General features: G+C 45.4%; 1 protein-coding gene across 1 annotated transcript; it reads left to right on the top strand.

Moving 5' to 3' along the window:
* The first annotated feature begins 254 nt into the window (after positions 1-254).
* On the top strand, positions 255-26,759 carry LOC126524541 (monocarboxylate transporter 9-like). Its single transcript, XM_050172840.3, has 5 exons — positions 255-391; positions 13,473-13,818; positions 20,759-20,902; positions 24,279-25,646; positions 26,134-26,759. The coding sequence occupies exons 1-5, from the start codon at positions 365-367 to the stop codon at positions 26,340-26,342; spliced, it is 2,094 nt and encodes a 697-aa protein (XP_050028797.2). The 5' UTR covers positions 255-364; the 3' UTR covers positions 26,343-26,759.
* The last annotated feature ends 728 nt before the right edge of the window (positions 26,760-27,487 follow it).

The raw sequence follows: 27,487 nt of genomic DNA, 5'->3' as shown, positions 1-27,487 counted from the left end.
ATTATACCCCCGCAAGGGCACCTACACGCCCAAGTTTAGCGCCGGTCTCATCCGGATCCTTCCCACCGCCGCGAGCAGTCGATCTGAAACCAGACGTCGGATGTGTTAGCAAAGCGGTGCGCCAATGAAGGGCTCGGGTCTAGTCACTCGCGAGCCAATGAGCAACAGGAGGTTGCACGCAGCACCTCGCGTAGCAGGTGTTGATATGCGGGTTCAGCCGAAGCGCTCTCGCTCAGAATACAGTGGCTTTTTGAGCGAGCAGCGGCGGAGAACGGAGGCAGCGCGGTAAGCAGCTGCGGCTGGATCGCACGCCAGCGTGTGACGTCTTGTCCACCGCCTTCGGCGAGCACGCACCGTGCGCACCATGAGGCGAGCCTGCAGCTGGAAGCCTGTAGGTAAAGGTCGCCGGAGTGCGTGCCCTCATTAATCCCTTCGTCTCAGAGTTCCGGGAATTACTCTCACGTGGGCTCTCGCATGCGCACCACGTGAACGCTGCGCGGTTATCCGCATGTCGACGGGCATTGGGTTTTCTGGTAGTTATTTTGCCACGCGTTATGGTAAACAGCGTTTTTTTTATCTTGGGCTGGTACTCGGGAGGTTCTAGAAGCGTTATTGACATAAGCGAAAGACAAGATGAATTGCACTAGGTTAGAACACTAACCCTCTGCTGCACGGTCACGCCCAAACGCAGTGTCCCACTTTATGGCTCGGTGTTATAAGCATTGCTAGATCGTCGTTTTAGCGCTTCTCTCGTAACATGCAAGTTGCGGATTACCAAGAGCAAACGCGAATTGACGCATTCATTCTATCTATGTACTAAGCTGCGCTAAACATTCTCCTGTGAGCACGGCCCCTTTCGTCTATTAGCGGTAGCTACTACCGGCTCAGCCAGCGCCAAGCTTTATTGTTATCACGTTGCTCGAGCTAGTTACCTGCATCTGAAGCTGCAAGTAACTGCAGCACGACAGAAGTGCGCGCATTAAGTCATTACGGTACTGAGTAAAACTTACCCAACTTTTTTTTTTTTTTTTTGTAATCGTCAAATTGGCAATGTGATATTCTATGCACCGTTTACGACCGGACATGCGTACACACCACGCTTCTGGCTCCGCGTGCAAAATAGAACCAGATGGTCTACTGCGACACCCGAGAGGATTTTGTCCTGCACTTTCTCATTAACCGCTTGTAACAAAATTCTTAAGGAGTCAACGTGAGCGATAAGTAGTGCCACTTGGATAAAGGTGATTCTTATGTAAACAAATCATTTGGCCCATTGGTATGTCCTGCTAAAGAGAGATGTCCCTTGATTGCCCAAAGTTATTTTCTTGTAAACAGCAACCTAATTGTTTGTTTTTGTTGTTACATCCTTGCGAATGCCACTTACATTTTGTGTTTGCTGTATGGACTACTAAAACAATGTGATATTGATGTTCCCACGTAGGACGTACATTATTCTTGTCACACAGGAGGCGTGAACCTTTATTGGCACGAATGCATAAAGATAGTTTCTTCTCGTTAGTTTATTATTAGTTTTTTTTGGCCTTGTTGATACTTACAATTCATTCTATTTATACTTTCTTTCAATAGACGTAATTTATCTCTGTATGTAGATTGAGTGTGCTGGCTATTAGGGAACGTGGTTGCTTCGATTTATTGATAGTGTATTGGGAAAGCCTAGCTTCCTGTTCTTCAGCACTAATTAAACAAGTGCAACACATGTTTGAAGATCTTAACCAGCAATCCTTAAGGGTATTTTTGATGTCTGTTATGTCAACGAGTAAGCTAACGTTCACCTGCCTGACAAGAGTTCGTTATTTGCAGCCTAGTGAGACTGTAAATGTTTGTCTAGGGGGTAGCTATGCGGGACGCAGGTCACACGAAGTAAATTTACAGGGGATAGAAATAACATCGAGAGCAAGTTACTGGCGCTATCAATTCATCAACGGTAGCTTACCAACATTCTGAAAGGGAAATCACACAATCAGTGTGCTTTACCTGTGCTCGTCGACAGCACTCATCTCTTACATATATCACCCACCAATAACTACACCACACTCTTGTAGAAACCCCCAGTTTGGATCTTTAGTGCACTGAAAAAGAAAATCAACGAGCACGAAGGACAAAAAACAAAGAAAATGCAATAAACGCTGAAACCTCGACAGGAAACGCTGCGCAAGGAAACCCAGAGACAGTCGTCGAGGTGCGTTGTCTCACGGTCGTAAAGAGCGCAAAAGCTGCGGCGTTCCGATAATGAGCAACGAGGCCTCTTATAGATACATTGAGAACACATTCGAATCTCTAGCGAGTGTCGTAATGTATAAACAAACTAGACAACGCTTCGGTTCTTTGTTCAAAGAGTGCACGACCTAGCAGTCGATCACTTCGGAAACCTTACAGACACCTGGCTGTCGCTAAACGCAGCTAGTTTGCGGCGGCTCACAACTTCCTCTCGCCTGCATTGGCAGCCGCACCTTCGTAGCTATTATTTTCATCTTCGAAGGAAGCTCGTGGGGTTCCCGGTAGTGTAGCATTCTCGTGAGTTGAAGCAAGCTAACATTAATACTTTTTTTTATTTCTTCGTCCCGCTAAACGCGCCTCGGTATTAGTAGCAGTTGGCGTGTTGAGTACATGAGCGATTCGAAGAATATTGCTTTCACTACTACACAGTCCGCCTCTTGTCAGAGACTCTTCAAGTCGTGGGGGGGGGGGGGGGGTGATATTTTTTGAATTTCGTGATAAACTGCGATGAAAACAAGTAAAAGTAAAAACTAAGAACCAGTAACAGCTAATGAAGGGTTTCGAAAAGCACGTTCATTTGAAGTAATATTTCCTGATTTCCAATAAGGAGGTACCAATCCGGAAAATCAGCACACGGACGGGCGCGGCTCTTTCTTGAAATGACATTTTTCGTGCGCGATGTTATGCAATAGGGTGACTCTCTTTCTGGGTGTCACTGCTTACCCACACTTGAAGGCACACTTGATACTTAAGATGCACCATAATTTTCTTTCGCTATCGTTTAGGGCTGATTCGTAATTACCGCATTAGTGTTCAAATACAAACTCGTTGGACAATACATCCAGAAACTGCGCAATGAATTAAACGCAGTGTAGGGCTCCGGATTGGCGTTCACCATCAGACGTTCTTGAAGATACGAGCGTTTCACAGTTCGTCTCCATCAAAATGCGGCCGCTGCGGCTGGGAATCGAACCCTCAGCCTCCTGCTCAGCAGCGTAACGAAAAAGCCGCTAATCCACCGTGGCTGATAATTCATTACTATAATTGTTCAGGGAAATCTCTCGGGGGCACTTGAGAAGGCAGCTATATAAACAACAAGGCCGTGTTCTTAGCACAATAAATGCCACGCCCCAACTGTGGTACAATTGTAGGCGATCGCAGTATCTCAGCCACTGTAGCAAAAAAAAAAAAAAAAAGGTTGACCTTTCGTGGGCGCTGAGCACGAGAAAGCGAGCGGCTATTGTATGTGCCGTATTCAATAACAATTATTTGTAGGCTAGAGCTTGATCGTCGGCATTTCGCCTTGTCCATTTCTTTCGCCACGTTTCCACTATACCGAATTAACGCTTTTAAGGCTATTCCGCAAGCATAATTCTCTTGCTTGAAGTTTCCTTCGAGCCCCCCAGCGAAGGCAATTGGAGAAGCTCCCAAAGTCAAAAGCACTGGCGAGCATTTGAAAACTGCGCACTCGCTTCATTAGGCAACAGCGGCCGTCTCACCGGAACGCTTAGAGGCGCTCAGCAACAGCCTCTCTTTCAACGCGCCAGCTGTGGTGACGTTGGAAAAGCAGGACGCATACTCCTTAGTCGTGAGCGCAGTACACAAAAAGAAAGGAATAACGTGTTTTTCCCATAGCATACGGCAGCATACAGGCATCGATAACCGAGTGTGTTTGGACAAACCTGTAAGCAATCGTGAAAGCCACGTCCGAATTTGAATTTATAAAACAAAGTTCACCTCACTTATGCTGACTCGGCGTCCCTGTGCGCAGAAAAAATATAACGATACGCTTGTTATTTTCTTAATTTCTGTGAAGGTAAATTTTTTATAATAAGCTTGTCAATTTCTGCTTGTTTTCCGTTTAATCTCGTAATGTGCAAATGCGAATTGCCAGTTTTACTTTGCCAAGCCAATCAAGCTAGGGCGTCAGTAATATCGGCAGTTATATTGGATACTCGAACTCAACCACGCTGTGATCACAGAAAATGTGTGCTGTACACTCTAAAAATTTCACACCCATGAGGGTGTAAATAATTTGTCCCGTGGTTGACACCTTTCTTGGGTATTTAGCAACTTTCCAAGCAAAGGGCGTTTAGCCGCACGTCAAAAAGAAGGGTGTTATAGTGACAACGCCATTTGGCGAGTATATAGGTTGTAAATTAACAACACCCTTAAATGTACATGCATTAAGATGAAGAGCACCTTTCCAAATGGATGTTACACCTGCTAACACCTTTGAGTTCATTAAAAAATATCTGGTTTTACGTTCCAAAACCACTTTCTGATTATGAGGCACGCCGTAGTGGAGAACTCCGGAAATTTCGACCACCTGGGGTTCTTTAACGTGCACCTAAATCTAAGTACACGAATGTTTTCGCATTTCGCCTCCATCGAAATGCAGCCGCCGTGGCCGGGATTCGATCCCACGATCCCGCTCAGCAGCCCAACACCATAGCCGCTGAGCAACCACGGCGGGTGAGTTCATTAGAGCCATGCGGTTTATATATGGTATGCCTTATGTGCTTCCTTGCCTCAGCCACCTACCATAGGGTTCAGTATGAGCGGGAACTCACGAAACGTGGCCTAATTGGTCTCCTCGTCGAACAGTTGGCACTAGCGGGTGACGCTTTCGACAAAAAAAAAATCTGGAGATAGTTTTTTCATTCCCACAGTGTAGTACATACCCCTGTGCTTCTCGTCGTCTTTCTCCGCGGAGCGCTAGTGCTCAGCTGCCGAGCAGGTATTGGCTGCGATGCTGCCTCTGGTGCTGCAGTACCATCCTTTACATTGCGGGCTTCCGTAGAAAAAAAAATGATAAAAGAGGAGGCCGATAATAGCCTATTAGGTGTGCGTCCTTCCCAAGCGTTGAGGTCCAGTAATGGCCGACTACCTGGCAGGGAGCGCCACTCGTACCTATTTTACCGCTAGGCATCCCGCGGCCCTCTTCTGGCTGACCAACTGTGGGCTGTCCAGCAGGCCCACGATGCGGCCGAAAGGCTCGGCCTTCCGGTTCTCACGTGGGAGCGGCCCGCTTCGTGAAGACTCACGATCTGCAGGACTTCTTTAAAGTTTCACCATACCGTACCATACCATCCCGCGGCGGCTCTCTTTTGTCACCCAACGACACGGTGGGTGCGCTACTCCGCCGGTCCTGTCGTTTGTGTTCTTCTTCTCGAGTCCTGGTCTTCTGCGCCTTGCATTTACTACTTCAAGCGCTACTATAAAGCCGTCGGTGGTTCGACAAAGGATGTCCGGAGACCTCGCATTCTTTGTAGGGCCCCTTTTGGAAGTGAGAAATTTCCGCAAGTATCTGAGAGGCAGGCGAGGAGACACCTCTGCCCATTAAAAAAAAGAAAAACGGTGGCTTCCCGAAAGCACCGGTATTCGATCCGAGTGTGATCCGAGTGCCTCCAGCATACTAGACTGGTGCTCAACCTCTGGGCCGCCGCAACGATATATAACCCCCGTATATTGAAGTAATGCAGTCAGTGCATTTGTGCCAGCACAAGCACATATTGCAAAGGCGAAACTTTTTTGATGTGATGTAACGTGTTTTATGTAAACCCAATGTAATAATGGAACCTGTCAACGGTCAAAAGTGATTGCACAATTGTAGATTTAATCATTTAGACCCGTCAAATGAGGGCGTAAATTCGAAGAAGTGAGGGGTAGCAAGGGCGTTTCCTTATTGGAAACCTTATTTGTGATAAAGAGAGTGCTATAAAAGTGCTTCAAGGGTACAACCAAGCCGAAACACCTTTGCTTCACCTATTAGGGTGAAAACTTATTTATTGTACCTAGAAGCCCATGCTGCTGTGGAACAACCACCAGAAACCGCCTCTGCAAAGGCACGTCAAATATAAGCATATATTGCAAAAGAAGCAGACTTATTCTTATTCATTCATCTTGGAGGAGATTTTTTTTTTCCTTAGTGCAAGAACTTGCACTATATCAAACACTGCTAGTCAGAGTCCGTGGTCTGAGCGTCCGTGGTCTACGACGTTTGACAGATGTGACCTGAACTGCGAAATCGCCCCTGAATTGCTCAACAAGTGCGTTCAACCACGCGAAGAAAGCGTCGAAATCTAGCTAAAAAATCTTCGATACTTCAAACATTCCAGGCAACGATGTGTTCGAAAGGCGTATGTGGTAAAGATTCCTCTTATTTTCTTTCTTTTTTCCTTGTCTTCGTGATTGCGCTCAGACGAAACCGCTTCCTCAATATCGTTAGTATTACACACTCGTCTGGCGCAAGGAAATTTTACAACATACAGCATCGGAGATTCTCACCGCCGAAGCTTTTCGGGTCTTCCGCAGACTTCCGGCATCGGGATAACGCGAAAACAACGTCATGGTGCGCCATGGCTGCCTTCCCGCTTGGGGCGGAAATCAGTTTTGGCCTTATTTGCCCACATCGCAGCCACAGGATAGTGTTGCAGACTTTGGTGTAACCTCAGATAACCTTGGCAGCGCAGTTGACGCATCGTATCAACAAGCTTCCTGGGGCTGGTCTTTAATGTCGATGGTGATATCCCAGTCATTGACCGTAACGGCTGCTCCGCTTTGAAAGCTTAGCCAGCAACGTAGACCTGTCGGTACGGTCAGTGACTTGGAGCGATGTGGTTTCATGCGTTACCACAAAATTATTTTTTGAAAAAGATAGTTCGGCTTACAGAGCCCTCCAGTAAACTCTTCACTCAGGCAGCACCCGCTTTGCAACGATTCAAATATTAAGGCGTAAGCCTTTAGTGGCTCATGAGTGTCCAGGCGCAATCCGTGGTGGACGCAGGAAAGCGGTGATCACCGGTGAGGGGAGTCAGGAGCGGAGGCGCCATATGCCAGTAGCGCTGTGCGAGTGGGCGCGTGGGAGAGCGCGGGCATGCGCGTGGGGGTGCGCGCACATCGGCGACAAAACTTGCAGCCATATGGCTGTGATTGCATCCTATGCTGACGGCCACGGCGGCGTCCTTTCGCAGAACAGTTCAGACAGCAGCAACAGAGGCAGTCATAGATAGGCTTTCGCCTATCGCAGTTTAGCTCAGCAAAAGGCCCTGAGATTTTCCTTGTTGGCGCACACAAACTTACGATTGCATTAAAGCGCTAAAGGATGCCGACATTGAGCGCAGATCGCACAGTTTATAACGGCTGCTTCTGAGTGACTACTATTAATGTCGAAGGCCATGCTTTTGCATGCTGTGTAGGCAGGGAAAGCTATTGCAGATGTCAGAAGCGCGTAGTTACTGTCATATTCTGCATACTGCATGATTATGCTTACAAAAGCACAGGCGTGTCATGCTTATCAAAGAAAATCTTTCTGGATTCCTGAACGCGCAATCGGCGATGGGCCCTGATCCCGCAGGCGCTCGGAAAACCCCAAACGAATTTGTCTTGATTTTGAATTTTTAAGTCGCAGGGTGAAACTCGGTTTAGCGGCCTTTCTGAACATCTCGGTATTTATCTGTTGTAAGACAAAGCAGCATCGACGTGTACCCGCCGCGGTATCCCATTCGCTATACCCGCGTGATAATTTATAAGTTCTGTGTTATTTTTAAAAACCGCCTGTAGTAGACAACATCATTCTAGCTCATAGGTTGAATTATTTAGAGGCGAAATTGCTTGCAAGAGAAATGGAAACGTATGTTTATATAATCAACAATAATTGCATAATTAACTTCTTAATTGATTACATAACAATACATCTTGAAATTTACGAATTGTTGCACGTGAGTTTTCAAGGCGTATTCGCGTGAAATTTATTTTCAGAATGACATCACCTTGTTTACATACGCCGTAAAACTCGGCGTGAAAATGTACTGTTGTTCCACTTACTTTTTTTAAACTTTAAACTTGATACCTGAGTTTTTCAAAGTTTGCGATTTTCAACAATCTTTGCAAAAAACAAAGTGACGGCCTACATAACACATACGTTGGGTACAGACCCTAGATTCGAACTTTTGCATTCACATTCTACAAACATAATCAAATTCGGCGCAGTGGTTGCGGAAAAAACCGATTTCTTCGTTCTCATGTTCATGTATTTAGATAGGAGTTCCCCAGCTAAAAATGCCTGCAGAAGAACGTGAAACCGGTCCTCGTCTGGTAGATTATTCTTTAAAAGGTGTTCCTGGATTCATTCAAAAAGGAAAAATGTTCCTTATTAGCAGAGACAGAAAAGGACATACTTATGTATTTCTTTTAAATATTATATTCAGACATCCATGTCCGCAACATGAAGGCGATGCCACAAACGTCATTTTATTTTCACATGCATTTATCCTCCTATCGCCGTATCTTCTAATGTAATGTATTTATAATTCATTTATGAACCATTATTTCACATCAGAGGTGGCCAATACTCTATTATGCCACCGAAGCTAACCTTGCCCGCAGCTCTGTCCGATTCTGTTCTAAAAAATTGTGTTCTATCATTTTGGTGCACATTGTGCCCGCGTAAAGTATTTTTCGCAAGAAAATATACGTTTCTTTTTCTTACAACGACATGAATATTACGTGGCCGGCGAAACCTAGGTTGCGAGAAAACACGCAAATGTACAATACCACACGGGGTGCCTTAACAATCTGCTGGTTGCTACAAAAGAAGTGGCACAGAGACGATCCCTTTAGAATTACATCGTTGTGTAACAAAAGTGTATGAAGCACTGGGCTATTTCTTCTTGGCTGCTCGCTTGAGCGCGACTCGCTCTATTCGTGCCTCGGACGTGACTGCTTCTTCGGTTTCTTACGGCCGGCTCTTCCTCAGAGGCGAACTTTGTTTCGGGGATCGCGCCACCGAACGAGTGCGAGGGATCCGCGGGCCGTCTTTCGGCCGCATCTCTGGGCAGCGCGTAGGGTGAACATTGCGAAAGGTGAGTCGGTCATGTCATATTTTACGCAGAGTGCCCGTGCTCTCGTACTGACAACAGGCTGGTCTGTACAACTGAAAGCGGAAGTGATGAATATCTGGAAGGACGATGCCGCCTGAGAATCACTGAGCTGACGGCATCGCAGGCACCGTGCGCTTAAAAAAGGTTCTAGGTTGGCACGGAGGCTAGGCGACGATGGTAGTGCTTCTAGCGTGGCCGACACGATGAAAGAAAGAGGTCGTAGTGGACCCACCAGTACTTCTCCACCTGAAGCTTGTACCTCTGAAGGTAAGCGTCAAGAATTTCAAACGATTTTTATTTGCTGGTTTACGAATGAACTATTAAAGTATATCTCATGCTTTCGTGTTCACGGGATGTGCTTGTTTCTTCCACGACTTAGAACTACCAGGCAAAATTAAGTGGTCTTCCATAGCGCTTGTCCTCAAGTTTCTAATATAAATATGTACGTAATGGCGAGATTGGAAAATAAAGTAATTAATGAATTTTCCAATTTGCAAATCTGTTGATCACACTTTCTCGTGAAAATTCTGCCTGCCAGACCACTTACGCCAGCAATATTTGCGGGCCTAGCGTAACTTTGGTGGTGCGGTACGTATTTCTTTCACAACACGGCAGCAGGATGTTTCTGCACACATTTATGTCCCATTTCTTGCATTTCAGGAATTCAGCTGCCTGCGTGTTCGCTTGTACCTACGGATTGCCACAAGACTGGACAACCAAGGCAACGGCACATATTTAACGTGCAAGATATCAACGAAATAGATCGGCGTGTCCTGGAACTGCGGTGTCCATATCGAGGAACCTCTCTACCGTATGCTACCATCAGTACACAATGTTCGTGAAACGGTACACATCCCACATGGCGTCGAAATGGTGCTCGAACCCATTCCTCGTGCAGATAAGGTTGACTACTTCTACGTTCAACATTGGATCAGTGATCTCAGCAGTAGATTCGAAACAGTAATCATAAGTCCAGCCGAATTTTGTGAGAAGTCCTTGGACATGCTACAACAGCTCAAATTGCCCCACTTCGAGAGCAAGTAGAAAGCGAAATATTTAAGAGAGCTCAAAACGAACATAAAGGATGGAGAGTTGATTGTTCAACTGGCCTTCGCAGGTTATTATATCTAGCTCGTGTAAGATGCTCCCAATCCTATCGCTGGTTAAACACACAAGCGATATGACATCGTTTCGTCGCATACGATCGCTCCAAATGAACTGGGACCCTCCGTGCACGATCACTTGTTATTTCTGGCTGCCTCGAGCGTGGTATAGCTACAGTGGCTATCTCTTCAAGCTGAAGTCTTGAAACACCTAAAATATGAATTTCCTGATGTCAGAAAAGTTAGCCGTTTTTCCGACAGTGTGTCTTCACAGAACAACACGAAATATTTTGTAAATTATGCTGTCATGAAAATGGCTTTCGTTGAGCTTCAAAGTGGAACTTGAAACATCTCATGACAAGAGCACTTGCCAATCGCGAGGCTCTTGGCAGCCAGGGCAAGTCTTAAAGACCCTACAAGGAACATATACTTACGCCTCATCAACTTTTTACATGTTAAGAAAAAGAATATCAAAGTACGTCTGTGCTAACGGTGCTGGAAAGAAGTGTTGAAGAGAAAATAGTTGAACTCTGACGAAGATCTGAGGCTGCGATTTCTCTCGAAGGTTCACGCACCTTTCACCCGTTCGTACCATCATCGCTGACTCAGCCGCACAAATGTTTCTGGTGACGAAGTCGCTACGTCAACGGCGGCAGCAAAAACTGCAACGACGTGAAAGATGCAAAACCGGGCGCACGACCTAACTTGTACTGCGTCTGTCGTGCATGTACCAATCTAGTGACGCGGCAATGACATATCAGCTCCCAGTACTTCCGAAACCTCGTGCCAGCACATCGAACTGTTTCCTAGTTGCCAGCAGCGTGAAAACACAGATCCCAAGGAAGGTATTCTGTAAGAGCTCACCTAGTGGACACGTCATTTCGTCTGCTGTTGAAGTTCTGATTGGCTGGACAGGGCTGCGCGTCCACGGCAGCGAGACGCCACAGCCAATTAGCACTTAAGGAGCAGTGAAGCAGACGTGCGAGCTGGCGCCCATGACGTGTCGGATGCTCAACAAGAAATTTTTTTTTTCTCGCCCAAAAAAGTACTGTTGTCAAACATGCAGAAGAAAATCTCTTTTGTACACCCTTCCGAAGTTATTAAGAATGCATTTTTACTTGGACTGCATCACAAATCTACGTGTACCTGACCATGAGGCATTTTGCACATTCTTGCACTTCGACACTACTCGCCTATCGACTTCAATACTTTTTTGACAGGCTTATTGCCAGTCATCCAAACGCATCGTGCAGTTGTATTGTGCCCCTGAAATTTGTAGAATTTTGCAAACACAGTAAAAAAAAAATTAGCGCAGAATCACCGCAGTGCTTTGCCGCGAAGCACATTATGAGAAAAACTAGCTGCCGCTAGGAAAGAATACAAAAGTGCAATTCCTTCACCAGTAAGCCGCAGATTTTAAAGGCTCTCCGTGTAGTACTGTATTTTTGCGAGTGTTGTTTTGCGATGTAGAGTTCACCAACCACTCCAACATTCAAATCACTCAGAAAAGACAGAAAAAGAAGCCCTTTAATTGCAGAAGTAGTTTATGAGGGCAAACAGCGCACCAAAATGATTGACCACATTTTTTTTTGAGACCAGAATCACAGAGGGTCAAGCGCAATATATGGCACCTTTGGCCTAGAATGACGCTTTAGGAATTTACCATTTGAGGAACATATTTCAGGAATGCCGTTTTTGAAGGTTATGAGCCATCATGGGGAATATATTATGCTGACATGCTCCTTGCGCTTCTTCATATCATCGAGCGTACGTATAGTTCTAGACTGAAGAACGCGCGCGGGGTAAATATTGACTGAGATCACTTGCCAACATTTTCTGTTCACTGATATGGCGTTTCTAAACGAAATAATTATATGCTCACGCAGTTCATCGCACGAGTGCGTTGCACCAAGAAAAATGTTTTCTTCCATGAGTCGCTTTCGGTACGCACGTCATCGCCGGGATGAAAGAGACAGAGCTTATGCGAAAGAAAGTCGAAAGGTCATCGCGACGAATGTGTGGGAGTGCTCTTTCTGCTGCACGAAATCGAGGATGTCGCTTGGCAGCAGTAGGATAGAAGAGCAGCTGCGATATAGCCATGCTGCAAAAGAAAAAAAAATAATAGTAACAATTCTTTGACGCCACTCGCATGAGTTAAATTCCAGGAACGCCAATATTTAATAAATTTCTGCCCAACGGTTGTGCATAGGAAATAGAGGAAAGCGTCGTTGGTTTATTACGTAGCGAAACTACAGCTGCCCACACGCGAAAAAAAAACTTACATAAGTGGTGTAGTTGTCATGCTTCTGTTGAGGGTGCGAATGTAGCTGGACAATTTGAAACAACGCTGTCGCAAGGAAGAAAAATGACAGGGTTGTTTCTCTCACACCCGTACTGACATACACGGAATGACTTGCGACGAGTAGTATGGTAAAGTCCCTGACGAGCTCTATACGTGTTAGGGGGGGGGGGGGGAGGGAGTGTTGTCTGGGAAATCATCATGTTCTTGTAGATATCTATAAATACAAAGGGTGCAGGAGAGTGCGTGTTTCTTCTAAGAGCCCGATTTACGCTCATACAGCAGGTTTTAATAACAATAATGTTTATGTGCCATCATACATGTTAGATGGGAGGGCGAAGGGAAAAAGCTGCTCGCAGGCAACTTGACGAGCCCACAAACCCTGGTCTGTTTTTGTTAGTTGTTACATGTGCATGAGTACCATTTCAACTTACTGGGAAGGCACATTCAACGCTGCGTACTTGCGGGGGGGGGGGGGGGGGAGGCAGAGGGAAGAGGCGTATTACTGTGTACTTTCAATGACGGGGGGGGGGGGGGGGGGGTTCTCTACAGAGGGTTGTACGTGTGGATTAGCTTTGCAGCCGCTGCTCAATACAAGTGCCCAGGAGGCCTAGCGGGAGGATGGCAAAATAATCTCATCGTGGAGGTACCAAGGCAAGACAGGGCGTTATTTGTGTCGACGCTTTTGGAACGAGCATTGATCCTTCAGGCCAGACACAAAGGAGTCCATGATGACCGAGACTTCTCGTCAATTGACACTACTAGTTGGATGACGCACTGAGTAGGCTTTCCTGCTCAGAGCTCAAAGGGCAGGCGCTGGAAAATTAAATTTTCTGTTGTCAAGGAAATATTCAATAACGCCTAATTCGTCCGCAACGTCCCTAATCCTTATGTAATAGCAAACGGCCAAAGAGCGAGTTCTAAACATCATGCTAACTTTTACAACAGGACCCGGAGGGCGACAACGTTGCCAGACCAGTCACCGTAAACGGTCACACAGCAGCCGAGAAAGTTGGCGGCGTTCTCGCTGGCGAGGGCGGCGACACGCTGAAAGACGAGGCATTTGCCAAGCATGGAGCGGACGTTGACAAGAAGAGCAAGAGGAAGATGGCCGTGCCTGACGGCGGGCTCAGCTGGGCGATGGCCGTGGTCTGCTTCATAATCAACATGCTCTCCTCGGGCTATGGCCGTTGCCTGGGCCTTTTCTTCAACGCCATCATGTCCACGTTCAGAGTTCCCCGAGGAGAGGCCTCGCTCCCCTTGTCGGTCTACGGCGGCTTCTTCAACTTGAGCGGTGAGTGCAACACAAGATCGCAATTAGTTAGCAATGCAAGGGAACACTAAATAAATATGTTGATCTGTACTTCCAAATTATGCTTCCTTAATAAAAAAAAAGCAATTATTGCGAGGAGATCTGTATGGTAAGCCAGAAATAATGCAAACACAAAAACACTTGGCGACGCAAGCTTATTGTGCTCTCATTAGCTCGCCGAGACTTCATACATTCGTACGGCGTCTGCAGAAAATTTGTTAACATTTTTATCGCTAAAGGTGGGCATTTATTTTGTTCTAAAGGAGTCAAAGACGAAAGTTAGCAAGTTTAAGTAAATCTATACAGCTCTGAAATGACCGAAATACGAGAGACTGCTTAGGCATTCATGACGTCACACTGACGCACCGGGGCCAAAGTAGCTGGGCAAAATTAAAAGAATGTCGAAACTCGGGCCTGCATTTTATTTTTATTTTTTGTAGTAACCAACCTATGACCACGAAATTCGCAAAAGATAGAGTATTCAAAGAGTGTCTTGTCACCATATCTATTGTCCGTCTTCGAAGAAACTGATAACCGATTTTTTAAGGACCTAATTTTTTATGGCGGTACGAAAAAATCACCCTCGGTAGTCTTTACACCTTTAGCGGTTACTTCCAAAAGCGCGTGAATATATTGAAAGCGGAGTTTTGCGACCTGCAGCAACCTCTAAAAAAGAAAGGGTCCCTTCTACAGCAACGCCGAGAAGTGAGAACGATGCCAATAACTCGTTTCGCAAATTGTGAAAGTCGTGCATCGTTCTGCTTTTGCAGCAGTGAGTGCAACTGCAGTTAAACGACTATATTTTGACCTTTTTCACCACTTTTGAGAATAAGAAGCTGGTAGAATATGTTTGCGTTGCTGTACGGACCTTTTTTTTTTTTATATTCATACCGCGCTTATCCCCAAGTACCAGAGATTTTTGAGCTAGTTGGTTTGATACAACTATTGAAACCACAGCGCTTAATCGACGCGGATAAGGAAGAACGACAAGAACCGGCGCTTGGGGGAGAGGTCGTCTTTTCTTGTCCGCGTCACATAAGCGCTTTGGTCTCAATAACTGTATCCCTAAGTAGACGCCTACGTCACGTCTGGCTGGCCCCCAGTGTCGTTAATCTGTCGATAGACGAGCAAGTCAACTCATGGAAAACGAATGCGAAAGTAGCGCCACTTTTCTACTCACTACAAACGAAGGCTTATCTGCATATTGTACGTTAGAAAAAACTTATAATAGAAAAGAGTCTACTGCATTTCAGTACAAATAAAAAGGCCAGGAACACCGTAATAGATCGTTTGATCACGTGATAGATCATTTGTGTATATTCATGTATTTGCCGAGTGCAGTGCCAAAGGTAAACTTTTTTTATATTAGTGAATAATTAAAATTATATATAAGGGCTCGTTTTAGCCAATACGATAAGTAATCTTTCTATCAGCGGGGTTATCTCGATTCATGTTCTAAGCCGTTGTCTGTCCCTTTATTGTGCCTTCAACACCACTAAACCAACGAATGGCAGAAAACGTGCCGATGTCAAGTGCAGGTTCAAGAAATAGCTCCGCCAAGCATCTGCCCACTTCAGAAGCGATACGAACGTTCCACCGTGTTGTGTTTGACGTATGTGATCTCGGTACGTATAAACCGAGTGTTTCAGCGAAAACTCAGTTTTGTTTTTTAATTGCCTGTGACAGATAGCACAATTCTACTCCATGTGCTGCTGGTCCACTCGAAGCGGCATTTCAAAATATTTAAATGCATGATCGACTAATTAACAAAAAATCACTAATGTAGTTTCGAACTAAGTAATTACATTCTGCCGCATATTGCAATTTACAAATTCTGGCCTGCGGGGCTACAAGGCATATCCACTTTAATATAATCGTGTGGATGGCACAATTTACGAGGTATGCACCATCAAACCTGCGCTAAAGATGCACTGTCGTTCCGCTTACTTTCTCAATAAAACGTCGTTTTATGCACTGAAGCAAAAAAGTAACAGGAGCGCCATTGCATTTCTCCGCAAAGTTCTCGATTTAATATCTCTAAACGAGTCTCAGCCTGAGAACTCGTTCCAAGCGGATTCGCATTGCGAACTCCCCAGCTAGAATTTCTAAATTGCAATATGTGCCATAAGGTGATTAGTTAAAAATAATTAGTGATTTTTAAAATTAATTAGCCGATTATGCGTGTCGACTTGGTGTGTAAGCAATGTCCGCCTCTTCGAGTAGACCAGCTCACAGACAAGGACTGTGCTAGACAGATCATAGACTAGACAGTTTTGAAAGTGTTTGCTGAAACAGCCGGTATACTTTATGAAGCCCTTGTCATAAAGGCTGATTCACAAACCACAATTCCCCTCATTCCGCGATTGTCGCGGGATCGAATCCCGGCCACGGCGGCCGCATTTCGATGGGGGCGAAATGCGAAAACACCCGTGTACTTAGATTTAGGTGCACGTTAAAGAACCCCAGGTGGCCGAAATTTCCGGGGTCCCCCACTACGGCGTGCCTCATGATCAGAAAGTGGTTCTGGCACGTAGAACCCCACAATTTAATTTTTAATTTTCATTCCGTGATTGTAGCAACCAACGTAATCTCTCTGTCAAGATTGGGACCTACTATCACCATGTTGGCCACACAATTACTGCAGTTTTTTGGTGAAGCCGGGTGAGGCCGGAGTCACTGTGTATCGTTCCACTTACTGCATCCGAAATGTTGTTCAAGCTAAAAAGCTGTATGCAGTATGTGCTTAGTTTCTGCCGTTTGTGCAACAAACATCGAAACATGCGCATTTTTTTAGTGAAGCTTATTATTTTGTCCTGAAACACGGCTTGACACGAACCGTGTTGTTTTTATAGCTCTTCGCCCTCCGCAGTCGCATACTCACATTCGTCAAAGGTGGTTCTTAAAAATCTCTCACGAGGTAGTATGGATATACAAGCGCTAAATTTCTTTCCTGCTCGCTTTACGAATCATCAAATCAACCCCGAAGCTCAACCGTATCGAAAAGCAGCGCCTTCGAGTACGATCCACAGGAAATAGCGAGCGCAGCCTTTCCACGATACATCAGCCGTCAGTTATCCGCGCTCTTTTCTCATCGAAACGAAAGCGTCGAGCTGTGCCGGGGGGGGGGGGGGGGGCGAGGGGGTGGCGGCGCACCGTAGAGTATCATACGATAACTGTTGGAGACAACTCTGGCGATAGTGTCGGCGAGAGCTGCAATGTGAGCGGTGGTGCCAGCACGTGAATTATGGGAAATGCGCGGATTTGCCGAAACGTCGTCCTTCTGACTCCAAACAGCTTCTTGACTTTGTAAACTCGTCATATTCAACAATAGATTCTTCAATAGACATTAATAAAACTGTCCAATGGCAGGATTCGAACTGAGGACCTCTAGCGTGGAAGCCCTATATATTGAAACCATTATGCCGCGGACGCATCCATCGGCAAGCGACATAAAACACCCTCATGAATTTATCCCGGGCAAGCCAGTGCCTTGAGACGCTCGGCGCGTCTCGATTTGACCGCCCAGACAAGATGAACCGTTGCAATTAGTGGCGTTCGAGCGTGTTCGCAGCGTCTTCTGCACATGGACAAGTATAGGTTGCTCTGAAATTTACGACATTGAAGGCACACTAAGCGCGATAAACAAAGGCACAAGAACGTTCGAATCCACAAGCACAAAGATCAGACAAATCCATGTACTACCCAACATCACAATGGTGGCTGAACGATTGCAGCGCCAGAGTTCCACTAAGTAATTATTGTAGGAAACTCTACGGGACGCGTCATACAAAGCTCCAGCTCTACTATACTAACTGCTGTGGAGGTACCTGGTTGAGGCCGCCGCTTTTTGATGCCGGTGGATCACGTGATATTTTTTTTTTTTTCTCATTTTTCGCCGGGTTTCTTTGTCAGTCGGAAAAAGATAAATGGACCAGAAGCAACTGGCTCAAAACGCGCCAGCTTCAAGCTTCTTGCAATTTCCTACAAATTAAGGATTGACAGCGCGGCATTCGGAGCAGTAATTTGAAAAAAAATAATACCTAACTTTATTTATTTAAAGGCATCAACAGAAAAAATACTGGCGGCTGCGCTACGCGACTGGGAACAATATGCGCTTGGTTATCTCGCATAGAATGGCCTGTCTGCTCAAAGGAAGAAAAAAACGCGATGCACGATAGCTGGGAAACCCTGTAGAGCGTGGCGAGCAGTCTTAGGACAGAGCGTGTCGAAGTTACGGATACCATCCTTTGCGTTCGTTTTTTGTATCGCAGGGAGACTAAAGGGACATTGTATTTCTTCCGCATTATTTAGGTTACGCTTTTGCAACGCCAAAAACAGCGCATTCCTATCGTGAATAGACACTCGGTGAGCCAGAAGAGTCGCAAGAAGGATGCCCCATATACGAGATACAAAGACAGCAGCTAGAACAAGAGCTACACTCCATCGATCCTCACCGGCCTTCCTCACTCGCAAAACTGCTGGGCCCATGGCCATCGAAAATAGAACAGCGAAAAGCATTGAACGCAATTGAACATTTTATGAGCACACAGGCATCCTCAACAAATACTAGGTATTTCATTGAATATTCACACGATGTCACTAAAACATTCTTCTGTTATTTGTAATTATTAGCGCTTGTATATTACGTGCTATACATTTCTTTTATTTTTTGTTGTTGTGCGTGAATTATTTTAACACTGTAATTCTCCATCTGTTTGTATGCTCATCGAAGTCTACATCACGGTCGTTTGTGCATGTTTATGACTTTGTTGACGAACTCATTGTGGTGCAACTTGCATTTGACTGTTACACTCTTATGTTCATAGACGTATAGGCTAGTGCTGTGGCGTTCTCACCGTATGAAGTGATTTCATTTCCATTTTCTTTTTTCATTTTCGTACATATCTTTTTTATATTGTTGTTTCTGCTATGAGAAAAGGAGTAGTCGTTACCATTATCAAGTGAGCACGTCCCTTTTTTTATTTTCATTTCAATAAAAAAGAAAGACGGGTGGCGAGGTCCTCTTGTAGTTCTCCCACCAGCACGCCGTGACGTCACGACGTTGTGGAAGTCCCAGTTAAATCTCTGGCCGTAAACATATACTACATTGTGTTCAAAAGGAGCAAACGGCTTAAATGGGAAGTTTCGGGAACTTTTACCGAGTCGACGGGGTGCAAATACGCAAAAAAAGAAAGAATTCTTTGAAAACATGTGATGTCACCCCAACATACCGGCGTCGGAGTCCAGCGCGAAATTCAAGAGATGGAAGTTATACCTTCATTTTGTCCTCTAATATATAACCTACGATGCCGAAATTTACGGCACTAAACACGACAAATTAACGACAATTTTCCAACAATAGTTCATGAGTATAGTCGCGCATTTACTGTTCTGCTTTATTTTCCCTTTGAAGCTGCCACAGGATGCTGCGAGGAGGAACGCAGAGGCCCTCCTTTAAGCAAATCTGTGAACAGTTCACACAGCGCAGGGTGAAACAGACCACAATAATATCGCCTTTCTGCCGATGCTGTTATTATTATTTGTCCTGAAAACATATAAACATTTGACAGGAAAGGGAAAGCGAGGAGCAGGCTGGCAAAACTGCCACCGGAAGGGACAGAACGCCTGCCTAGTCTTCAGAAAGGCGGAGACAGAAACATAGAAGTGGAAGATAGGAAGAAGGACAGTAAAGAGGAAAGAAAAAGCACAGCAGATAAAAATATTGCAGCTGTAGACCTACGGTTTTCCGACGCCACGCTCGACATCTGTTTCGTGATCCAGTGGCGAAGTGAAAGAAGCGAAGCGAGTCGAGTAGCAAGAAATGAAAGGCATGATTGGAAAGAGAACGAAAAGCAAGCCGTGTCTCCTGTCCACAACCGAGGCGCGCCACCCTCCACAAAGGAAGAGAACAGGTGCTAGACTTAAATCCGATAGGCCTAGGTTGAACAAAGTTTTGTTCTTCTCGAAAGCAAATAGGCTCGCGCAGATCTCCGAACTTTTTTACACCATCTGGTGCTACACAAATAAGTGCGAGAATTACTGAGAGTAGTATTGCGGCCAGTATCGCGTCAGAGCTTCGCGTTATGGGCGAAACAACAACTTGTTTTACTTGCAAGTACACGAAGCAGACAGACAATGATGGTGTCGAAAAGCTGGGGAAAATAAAATTTAAGGGGTTTTTTTTTGGACTGTAAAAATAATTAGTAATATCGTCATGAAAGTGAACGAAAAGACAACCTGCCGCAGGGGGGGGGGGGGGGGGGAGTCGAACCTACACCTTCCATAATACTTGTGCGGAGCTTTAACAATTAGGCGGCCGCGGTGGTTATGCTCCAGTTGACTTCCTTGGGTATTTTTCCATGTGCACAGAGTAGTTGATGTGATTAAAAAGCGCAAAACAAAACAGATAAGGCACGAAAGAAAACAGCAGATTTGGAAGAAGCGTGTCTCCCATATCTATTGTTTTATTTCTTGCCGTGCTGTCTCTTCCTTCTTTTTTTTCTTTGCGCCCTATAGTAACCTCAAATATGCAGCAACTGCGCCCTCTGGAAATCCTTTTAAATGGATAAAAGCAGCCCTAGGAGCCTTATCCAGCTTCACCCAGAGCCATGGCGGCGGATTCAGAGCATACTTAATAGGCAACACGTAGTATGCCAGCTGAGGAGCAGGCAACCTGACAATAAACCCTGGTATGCTACCACGTTTTAAATCATGTGCAGCCTTGTCTATATCATCTATAGAAATGCGGGATAATGTAGAAGCAGGCGACTGGACAGATAAGCCTTGTAACCTACTACGTTTTAAATCACTGGCACCTCTCACTGCACTTATTTTGGGCGATGCGAAGTTAGAAAGGTAGCGTGTTTCGAGCGCAGATTGTTGACACTGGAATACTCGGTGCTTGAATCCCTTCCTTTTCCAGGCCTCATCTCCGGGGCCCTGATACAGGCCTTAGGGGTGCGCAAGTCATCGACCATCGGAAGTGTCCTAACCATCGTCGGGCTCTCCATCTCCATCTTCGCCAACGGAACAATCTTCCTCGCCTTTTCGGCGGGCTTCCTGATGGGTGAGAGTGGGCACTTGCATGAGCGGAAACGAGAGAGAACCATAAGCGTTAATTAAAAAAAACAAGGTGCGGCCACTTCTATATGGTAGCTCCGATAACCTGCACATGTAATGCATACAAATATCCCTGTTCTTTATTTCGCATTAAAGTAAGCGGCCCCAGCAAGACGTTGTCATAGGGATTTCACAGTTGAAAAAGTTGCAAATCCACATTTAGTAAAGACTAGAGAATAAGACAACGTCGCATTGCACTTATAGGAGAAATTAATGCGTCGGATGTGTCCGACGAATATCAATACAGAACAGAACTATAGAAACGGAGGCTGCCGTGATACAGTCAAAGTGAGAACAATTATGTGATATATGTCTAAAATAATTTATGCATAACTATATATACTAAGAGAGTGTTGAAATACACTCATAGAGGAAACAACTGGGTCAATTTATTTTGATGTACAAGTTTTCCAAGAGTTCGCTACATTATTCAATTTTTTATACGAGTTCGAGGGTCACCCGGACACAATTAACCCTCTTACATTCAAGAAGTTCCGGTGCCGCAATAACATTGCAGGAACAATGAATGGAATCGACTTAACAATTTAAGTGTAGTCAGTATGATCACTGTTCTTTCGTGCAAAGTAAAATCGATTATTTTCTATTTGCCTACCGCACTCACAAGTGCAACATTTGTATAGTGTTGTTTTAAGCTGACTACGCAAATTTAGTTATAATAGTTGGGAAAGTGTATCCTAGTGACCTTCCCCGGGATCCTTTGGTTCATGACTTCTAAACAATTGCTATCGTCGTCAGCTTCCACCAAACAATTTTCGCCTACGTTTTACATTGTTTGATAATGATGCGTTTTCATTTGCTTACGCTGAACTATTGTGGCAGTTGCTGTTGTTGTTGATGCTTATTAAATGGTTAGATCAAGGAAAACTTCAGGTGGCGCACCCCGAAAAAACGTCATCAGGACCTGACGTTTAGTGAGCACATTGACATGCTTTTGAATAAAACCGCCAAAATACTAAGCCTAGTCGTTAGGACACTTACAGATGCCCCTCATGGGCTGAAAGAAGCAGCCTACCGTACTTTGATTAGGCCCCATCTGGAATGCGCAAATGCGGTACGGGATCCTTACCAACAGTGTTCGATAGATATGCTTGAGAGTGTACAAAACCGTGCCACTAGGTTTATAACGCAACGGTACTCTTCTTAAATAAGTGTAATGCATGAAAAAAAAAAACAGCATTGCAATTGAACCACTTCATACGAAAAGTGAAGAGTGCAAAAAAAATGTACACCCGATTTATAATAATGAAGCTGGGATTGATGAAAACTAATGTCTAAAACTCCCCATTACGTCTCCTCCATACAGGCGTGACCGCACCTTCAAGATAAGTAAGGGCTATTCAATGCCGTATAAATTAGATGAAGTTTCTTGTTATCCCTCTTTCTTTAGTTTCCGTGGACAGTTACGGAATGAAGAACCTTACACACAATTGGGGTGGCAACCAATAGTGCTGTATTTTCTAAAGCATTCAGGGATTTCTGAAGGTAGACCTCCTTGCACAATGTCAATATACAATGTACTAACTACTGTTGACACTGTTTCCTTACTTGCGCATTTGATTCTACTGTACTCATTACCCTGCGATAATGCTTTCGCGGTGCAGGGTGTATTGAAATAAATACAGCAGGTCACCGAAGCACCGTTTATTCCAATCACCAAAAAAAAAACTCAAGTTATTGAGGAATGACGACATAATTCTGCGGATCCAACGCACCTGCTCAACTTTATGTGAAGCGAAGCTTTAGGCAAGCGCTTTGTGTAAAATCCTATGCAATTAGGGTGACGTGTGCGATTGCGTTTACTTTCATCCTATGCAGCGTGCAAATTCATGAAATGTTCGCCTTTCCACCAACAAGGTCTAGCGAGCAGGCGTAGTGAACGTACTTCCTGCAATCGCAAGATGTATGCTTTGCATGCTGCTGTTGAACGATTCCATGAGGTTAGAACGCGTACACCAAAACAATAAACTGCTGAAGAGAGTTGAACGTGGCATTGTGCAGCAGCAAAATTTCGTGTCCAAGCGCTTCGTTTTTTAGTAATACAAGGTGATCAATTTTAAGCTTTACGGAATTTTTAAAGATGGCATGCTACAGATAACAAAATTCTAGCCCTCGAGCTAGATTATGAATAGCGGCAGACATTGCTTGCACGAAAATTCGAGACATCTATTGAACTAATTAACGATAATTCACTGATTAAGTTCTGAATTAATTAATGGCGGCACATATTGCAATTTACGAATTGTAGCCGATAAGCTTGCAAGGCGTATCCAGTTGGAATGAATTTCCAGAATGACGCCAGTTTGGAGATATGCGCCATCAAACTTGTCTATAGAAGTGCAGTGTTGTTCCGCTTAGGTTTTTCTTTTTTTAACAAAGCGCCATTTTATGCATTCAAGCACAAATTAACTGGCACGTTTATGTATTTCGTCCCACATATCGGAAACAACACCTCCAAACTGGTGTTATCCTGGAAATTCGTTTCAAGTGGATACGCCCAGCAAGCTTAATGGCTACTATTCGTAAATTGTAATATCGCTCTTAAAGTAATTTAAGAAGCTAATTAGTGAATATTTGTTAATTTTTTTGAATATGTGTTTCCATTTTTCGTGTTAGGTTCGCCTATTCGAATAATCCAGCTCAACGCCAAGTGTTGTGCTATCCGCCACAGGCGATTCCTAAAAATTCCGTAAAACATAAAAATTATCACCCTGTATAATAATTCTGGAAAGCCCGAACACCATTCTACCGTACATCACGTAAAGTTAAAATAACTTGCTAATCCTTATTTCTGGGCTTGAAGATACATTCGTAGAGAAAACGCTGTGAAATATTTTAGAGTAATAAACTAACCTACATGGTAACTGTTTAGTCAGTCATCGATTTATGATCTACCTACGACTGAAGTGCCGCTTCAAAATATCATAAACGCTACCACGGACTCCGCGTGACCTATATCGTGACTAAATCTAAATTTTGAGGTATCAAACTATATATATGAAAAATGATGCAATGGGATTTGATGGTGTTAAATATTATACCAGGATCGAGAGTTGGACGAAGGGGTGGGACAACATATTTCGTTGCAGCCCGAAAACTCACAGATGAAGACTGCGTGTTTCTTAGCCACCTCTTCATCTTATCGCGTTGTAACGAAATACGCTGGGTTTCAGAGTTATCGGCACTGGTTTCCCTGAATCGTTGCAGGTAGACTTTTACTTCGAATCGTATTCTTAAACTTCTGTTGCTTTCAACATTCACGTTCATTTTTGAGTGAAAATTTGCCTTTTTGATCTTTGTTTCAGGTGCCGGCCAGGGTATAATTCTCAACAGCATCATAGTGTGCGTGAGCCAATACTTCGAGAAGCGGCGAGGCACCGCTCTAGGCCTAAACATGGCCGGCGCAACGGTGGCCTCTCTCGTCTTCCCCAATCTGTACGAGTTCCTGATCGCCGAGTACGGCCTTCGCGGCACTCTCCTCATCATTGGCGGTTCGCTGGGAAACGTGTTGGCCCTTTCCATGCTCCTCTACCCGCCTCCGTGGGAGAAGGAGGCAGGCGAGAGTGGCCCAGTGGTTCTGGAAAACAAAGGATCTTCTCATGCACCCTACGACACTCCGGCGAACGGCCGAGTGTCCGTCGTGTGCGGCTGTACAGAGGAGGACAGGGACAAACTCTACTTGGAAATCGAGCCGTCGCGTACGGCGTCTCCGCAAAGCAGGAAAGCCACCTTGGTCAGCATCTCGAACCGTGGAACCGGCACCTACAGACGGGGAACCATCATCAGTGTTAACGACAGAGCGAGCGTCATCGGGAACCGCAGGGGAACCATCGTAAGTCTCGGTGGCGATCACGCAAGGACGTCCCGGCGCGGCACCCTCGTGTGCGACCACCCTCCCGCCCTGTCCAGGCGAGGAACTGTCACGAGTAGCATGGGAAACGGCGGCGAGTCGGTCCTCATGGCTCCCGATTTGAACGAGAATCGCACCAGGAGGGGCACCATGATAAGCGTGGCGGGATCGCTGTTCGTGAGCAACAGGATCGCGAGGGGCTCCACCACAGTCGACGCCAACTGCGCACGCAGAAGCACCTTGGTGAGTGTGAGCAATTCTTGCCGCCTCGACTGCTCGTCCTTGCGTGGTGATGCACTCAGGGTCGACCTTCCTGTAGTTCAAGAAGAGGTCTCCAGCTCGCAGTCGGTGCTCAAGAATGCCCTGGAGGTGCTGAGGGCTCCGCGCTTTTATTTCCACGCTTTGAGCTTCGTTTCGTGGTCTTTCTTCCTCGACTCCTACCTGACGGTGATGTTCGATTTCGCCGAAGACATCGGGGTGCCCCCTTCGGAATCTGTGCATGCGCTGACATTGTTCTCGGCAACGGATACCATGGGACGCTTGCTCGTACCCTTTTTGAGCGACTACGGCCTCATCTCTAACTGCGGCCTGCTCACCATTGCATATTTCTCCCTGGGACTACTGCAGCAGCTGGCGCCTTACATACACGGGAAAATAGCCTTCTGGGGCCTGTCAGCTGTCCTGGGTCTCCCTGCTGGTTACATCATGGTTGGAGCTCCCGAAATTCTCTCTACCGAGATCGGCACGAAGAACCTCCCCATTGCCTACGGATTCATGACAACGCTCACGGCTATTGGAGGCTTTGCGAGGCCACCAGTCATCGGTGAGTGCAAGGGCGTGCTTGTGTTGAGCTTTATAAGGCCTTACATACAAGCCTTGTTACGTTAACATCCCTTTGCCCCCGTTTTACGCTATGAAAGCTTTATGAAATTTAGCTCTAACAAATTAATTACCTCCCAAAGACTTTATTACACTATAGCCACTGCTGACACATTCGAAAAGACTCCACCTGCGAATCGTGCAACACCTCAACTGGACGACTGTCGTCGGCTTTGCAAACCGCGGGGCCATTATTTTGGCATTAAGGTTGACATACGCTGCCGATGTTGCTAGACGGTTTCGAATTTCACGAAAGAAGTATTGCATGCTCACTTGACCTTTGCCGGATTGGTACCAATTGCAAAGTTGCTGAGTGGGCCACCCCAGTAGCGCTAACCGTACAGTTACTATAGTTATTTATACAAACGGTCGAGTGGTTGTGATGTGAACAAGCTCTCTACCGACTGCTAACGGCTGGTCGCTTACCGCAGGTTTCTTCCGCGACAACTACGGCAGCTACGACGGCCTGTTCCGACTCATCGGTGGCCTGCTCACACTCTCGTTCCTCTTCACGGTGGGCCTTTGGATCACCGGCCGATCCAAATTCAAAGAGCGAAAGGCGACCATTGTCATACCGGAAGCGTTCATCTTCGTACCGGAACCGATGCCGACACTCCAAGAGGAAGAAGCCGACTTGTGAACACGCTGTGAAGCTGACGAAGCTCCGTGGTGGAAGGGCAAAAATTACTAGGAAGAAGAATCACGTGACTGTTGTGAAGCCTAGTCATAAAAATTGTAAACGTAAGGTTAATGGCAAATAGGCCCTTACCACATCATAGTCAAGCAGTACCTTCTATCCGCCGAGTGCGTGGAGTGGATGGGGAGAATAGAGAGGCGTTGCCGAAGAACGTTGGCTCGCCGAGGTTAGCTGCCTGAAGTCTTATTGCCTAGTGTCTTCCTTTCTTCCATGAGAGGCTCGCTGTTTGGTTCGCATCAACTGCGTTGGAATTACACACTAACACACTAACCCGCCGTTAACACACTAACCCGCCGTGGTTGCTCAATGGCTATTGTGTGGGGCTGCTGCGCACGAGGTCGCGGGATCGAATCCCGGCCACGGCGGCCGCATTTCGATGGTTGTGAAATGCTAAAACACCCGTGAACTTAGATTTAAATGCACTTTGAAGAACCCCAGGTGGTCGAAATTTCCGGAGTCCTCCCCTACGGCGTGCCTCATAATCAGAAAGTGGTTTTGGCACGTAAAACCCACCATTATTTATTTATTATTACACTAACACGGGGTACCATCACGTCTTGGAACTTGCTTGCCACTCATTTAGTAGTGAACATGGGAAGCCTATATACGCAATGTGTTGAGTAAAATGTGTTCGAAATACCTATAAATATAGGAAAGACGATGCATGTCATTTTCTTTAGGCCACATCAGTTTTGTATAAATACTCAAAGTAGCAACGAGTAACGCAAGTTCTAAATTTTACTAACTTAATTTTTATTTTGCTGTAGCAAGCGCGAGACTATGCATGGTAAAAAATGACAGCACAGGAAAACGCACTTCCTCTTCTTACTGTTTTTTTTTTTTTACATTGTTTCGTGTCTTTTGCACATCATAACAAAGTACTAAGCCATTAGCCTAGCAACAACCAGTAGCAAATAACATTTTTTTCTCTTTCGAAAGTGCCAGACAATGGATGATAACGCGACGATGGAATCAAGTCGTCCGTAATGTTCGTAACCGTTTCTAGAAAAAATGTTGACCCTGCTTGCTTCTGCGGAATAATGAACGCTGGCTAATTTCTACCATGAAACCAAGACTAAAATACCAAA

The sequence above is a fragment of the Dermacentor andersoni genome, chromosome 3 (assembly GCF_023375885.2).
Source record: "Dermacentor andersoni chromosome 3, qqDerAnde1_hic_scaffold, whole genome shotgun sequence".
Taxonomy (NCBI): domain Eukaryota; kingdom Metazoa; phylum Arthropoda; class Arachnida; order Ixodida; family Ixodidae; genus Dermacentor; species Dermacentor andersoni.
This window is presented reverse-complemented; position numbering and strand designations above follow the sequence as displayed.

Excerpts from the sequence above, each read along its gene's own strand:
- LOC126524541 (XM_050172840.3), top strand. The coding sequence starts at position 365 with ATGAGGCGAGCCTGCAGCTGGAAGCCT. Across the intron at positions 13,819-20,758 it reads CGGCTTCTTCAACTTGAGCG|GCCTCATCTCCGGGGCCCTG; the intron begins GTGAGTGCAACA and ends TTCCTTTTCCAG. Across the intron at positions 25,647-26,133 it reads TGCGAGGCCACCAGTCATCG|GTTTCTTCCGCGACAACTAC; the intron begins GTGAGTGCAAGG and ends CGCTTACCGCAG.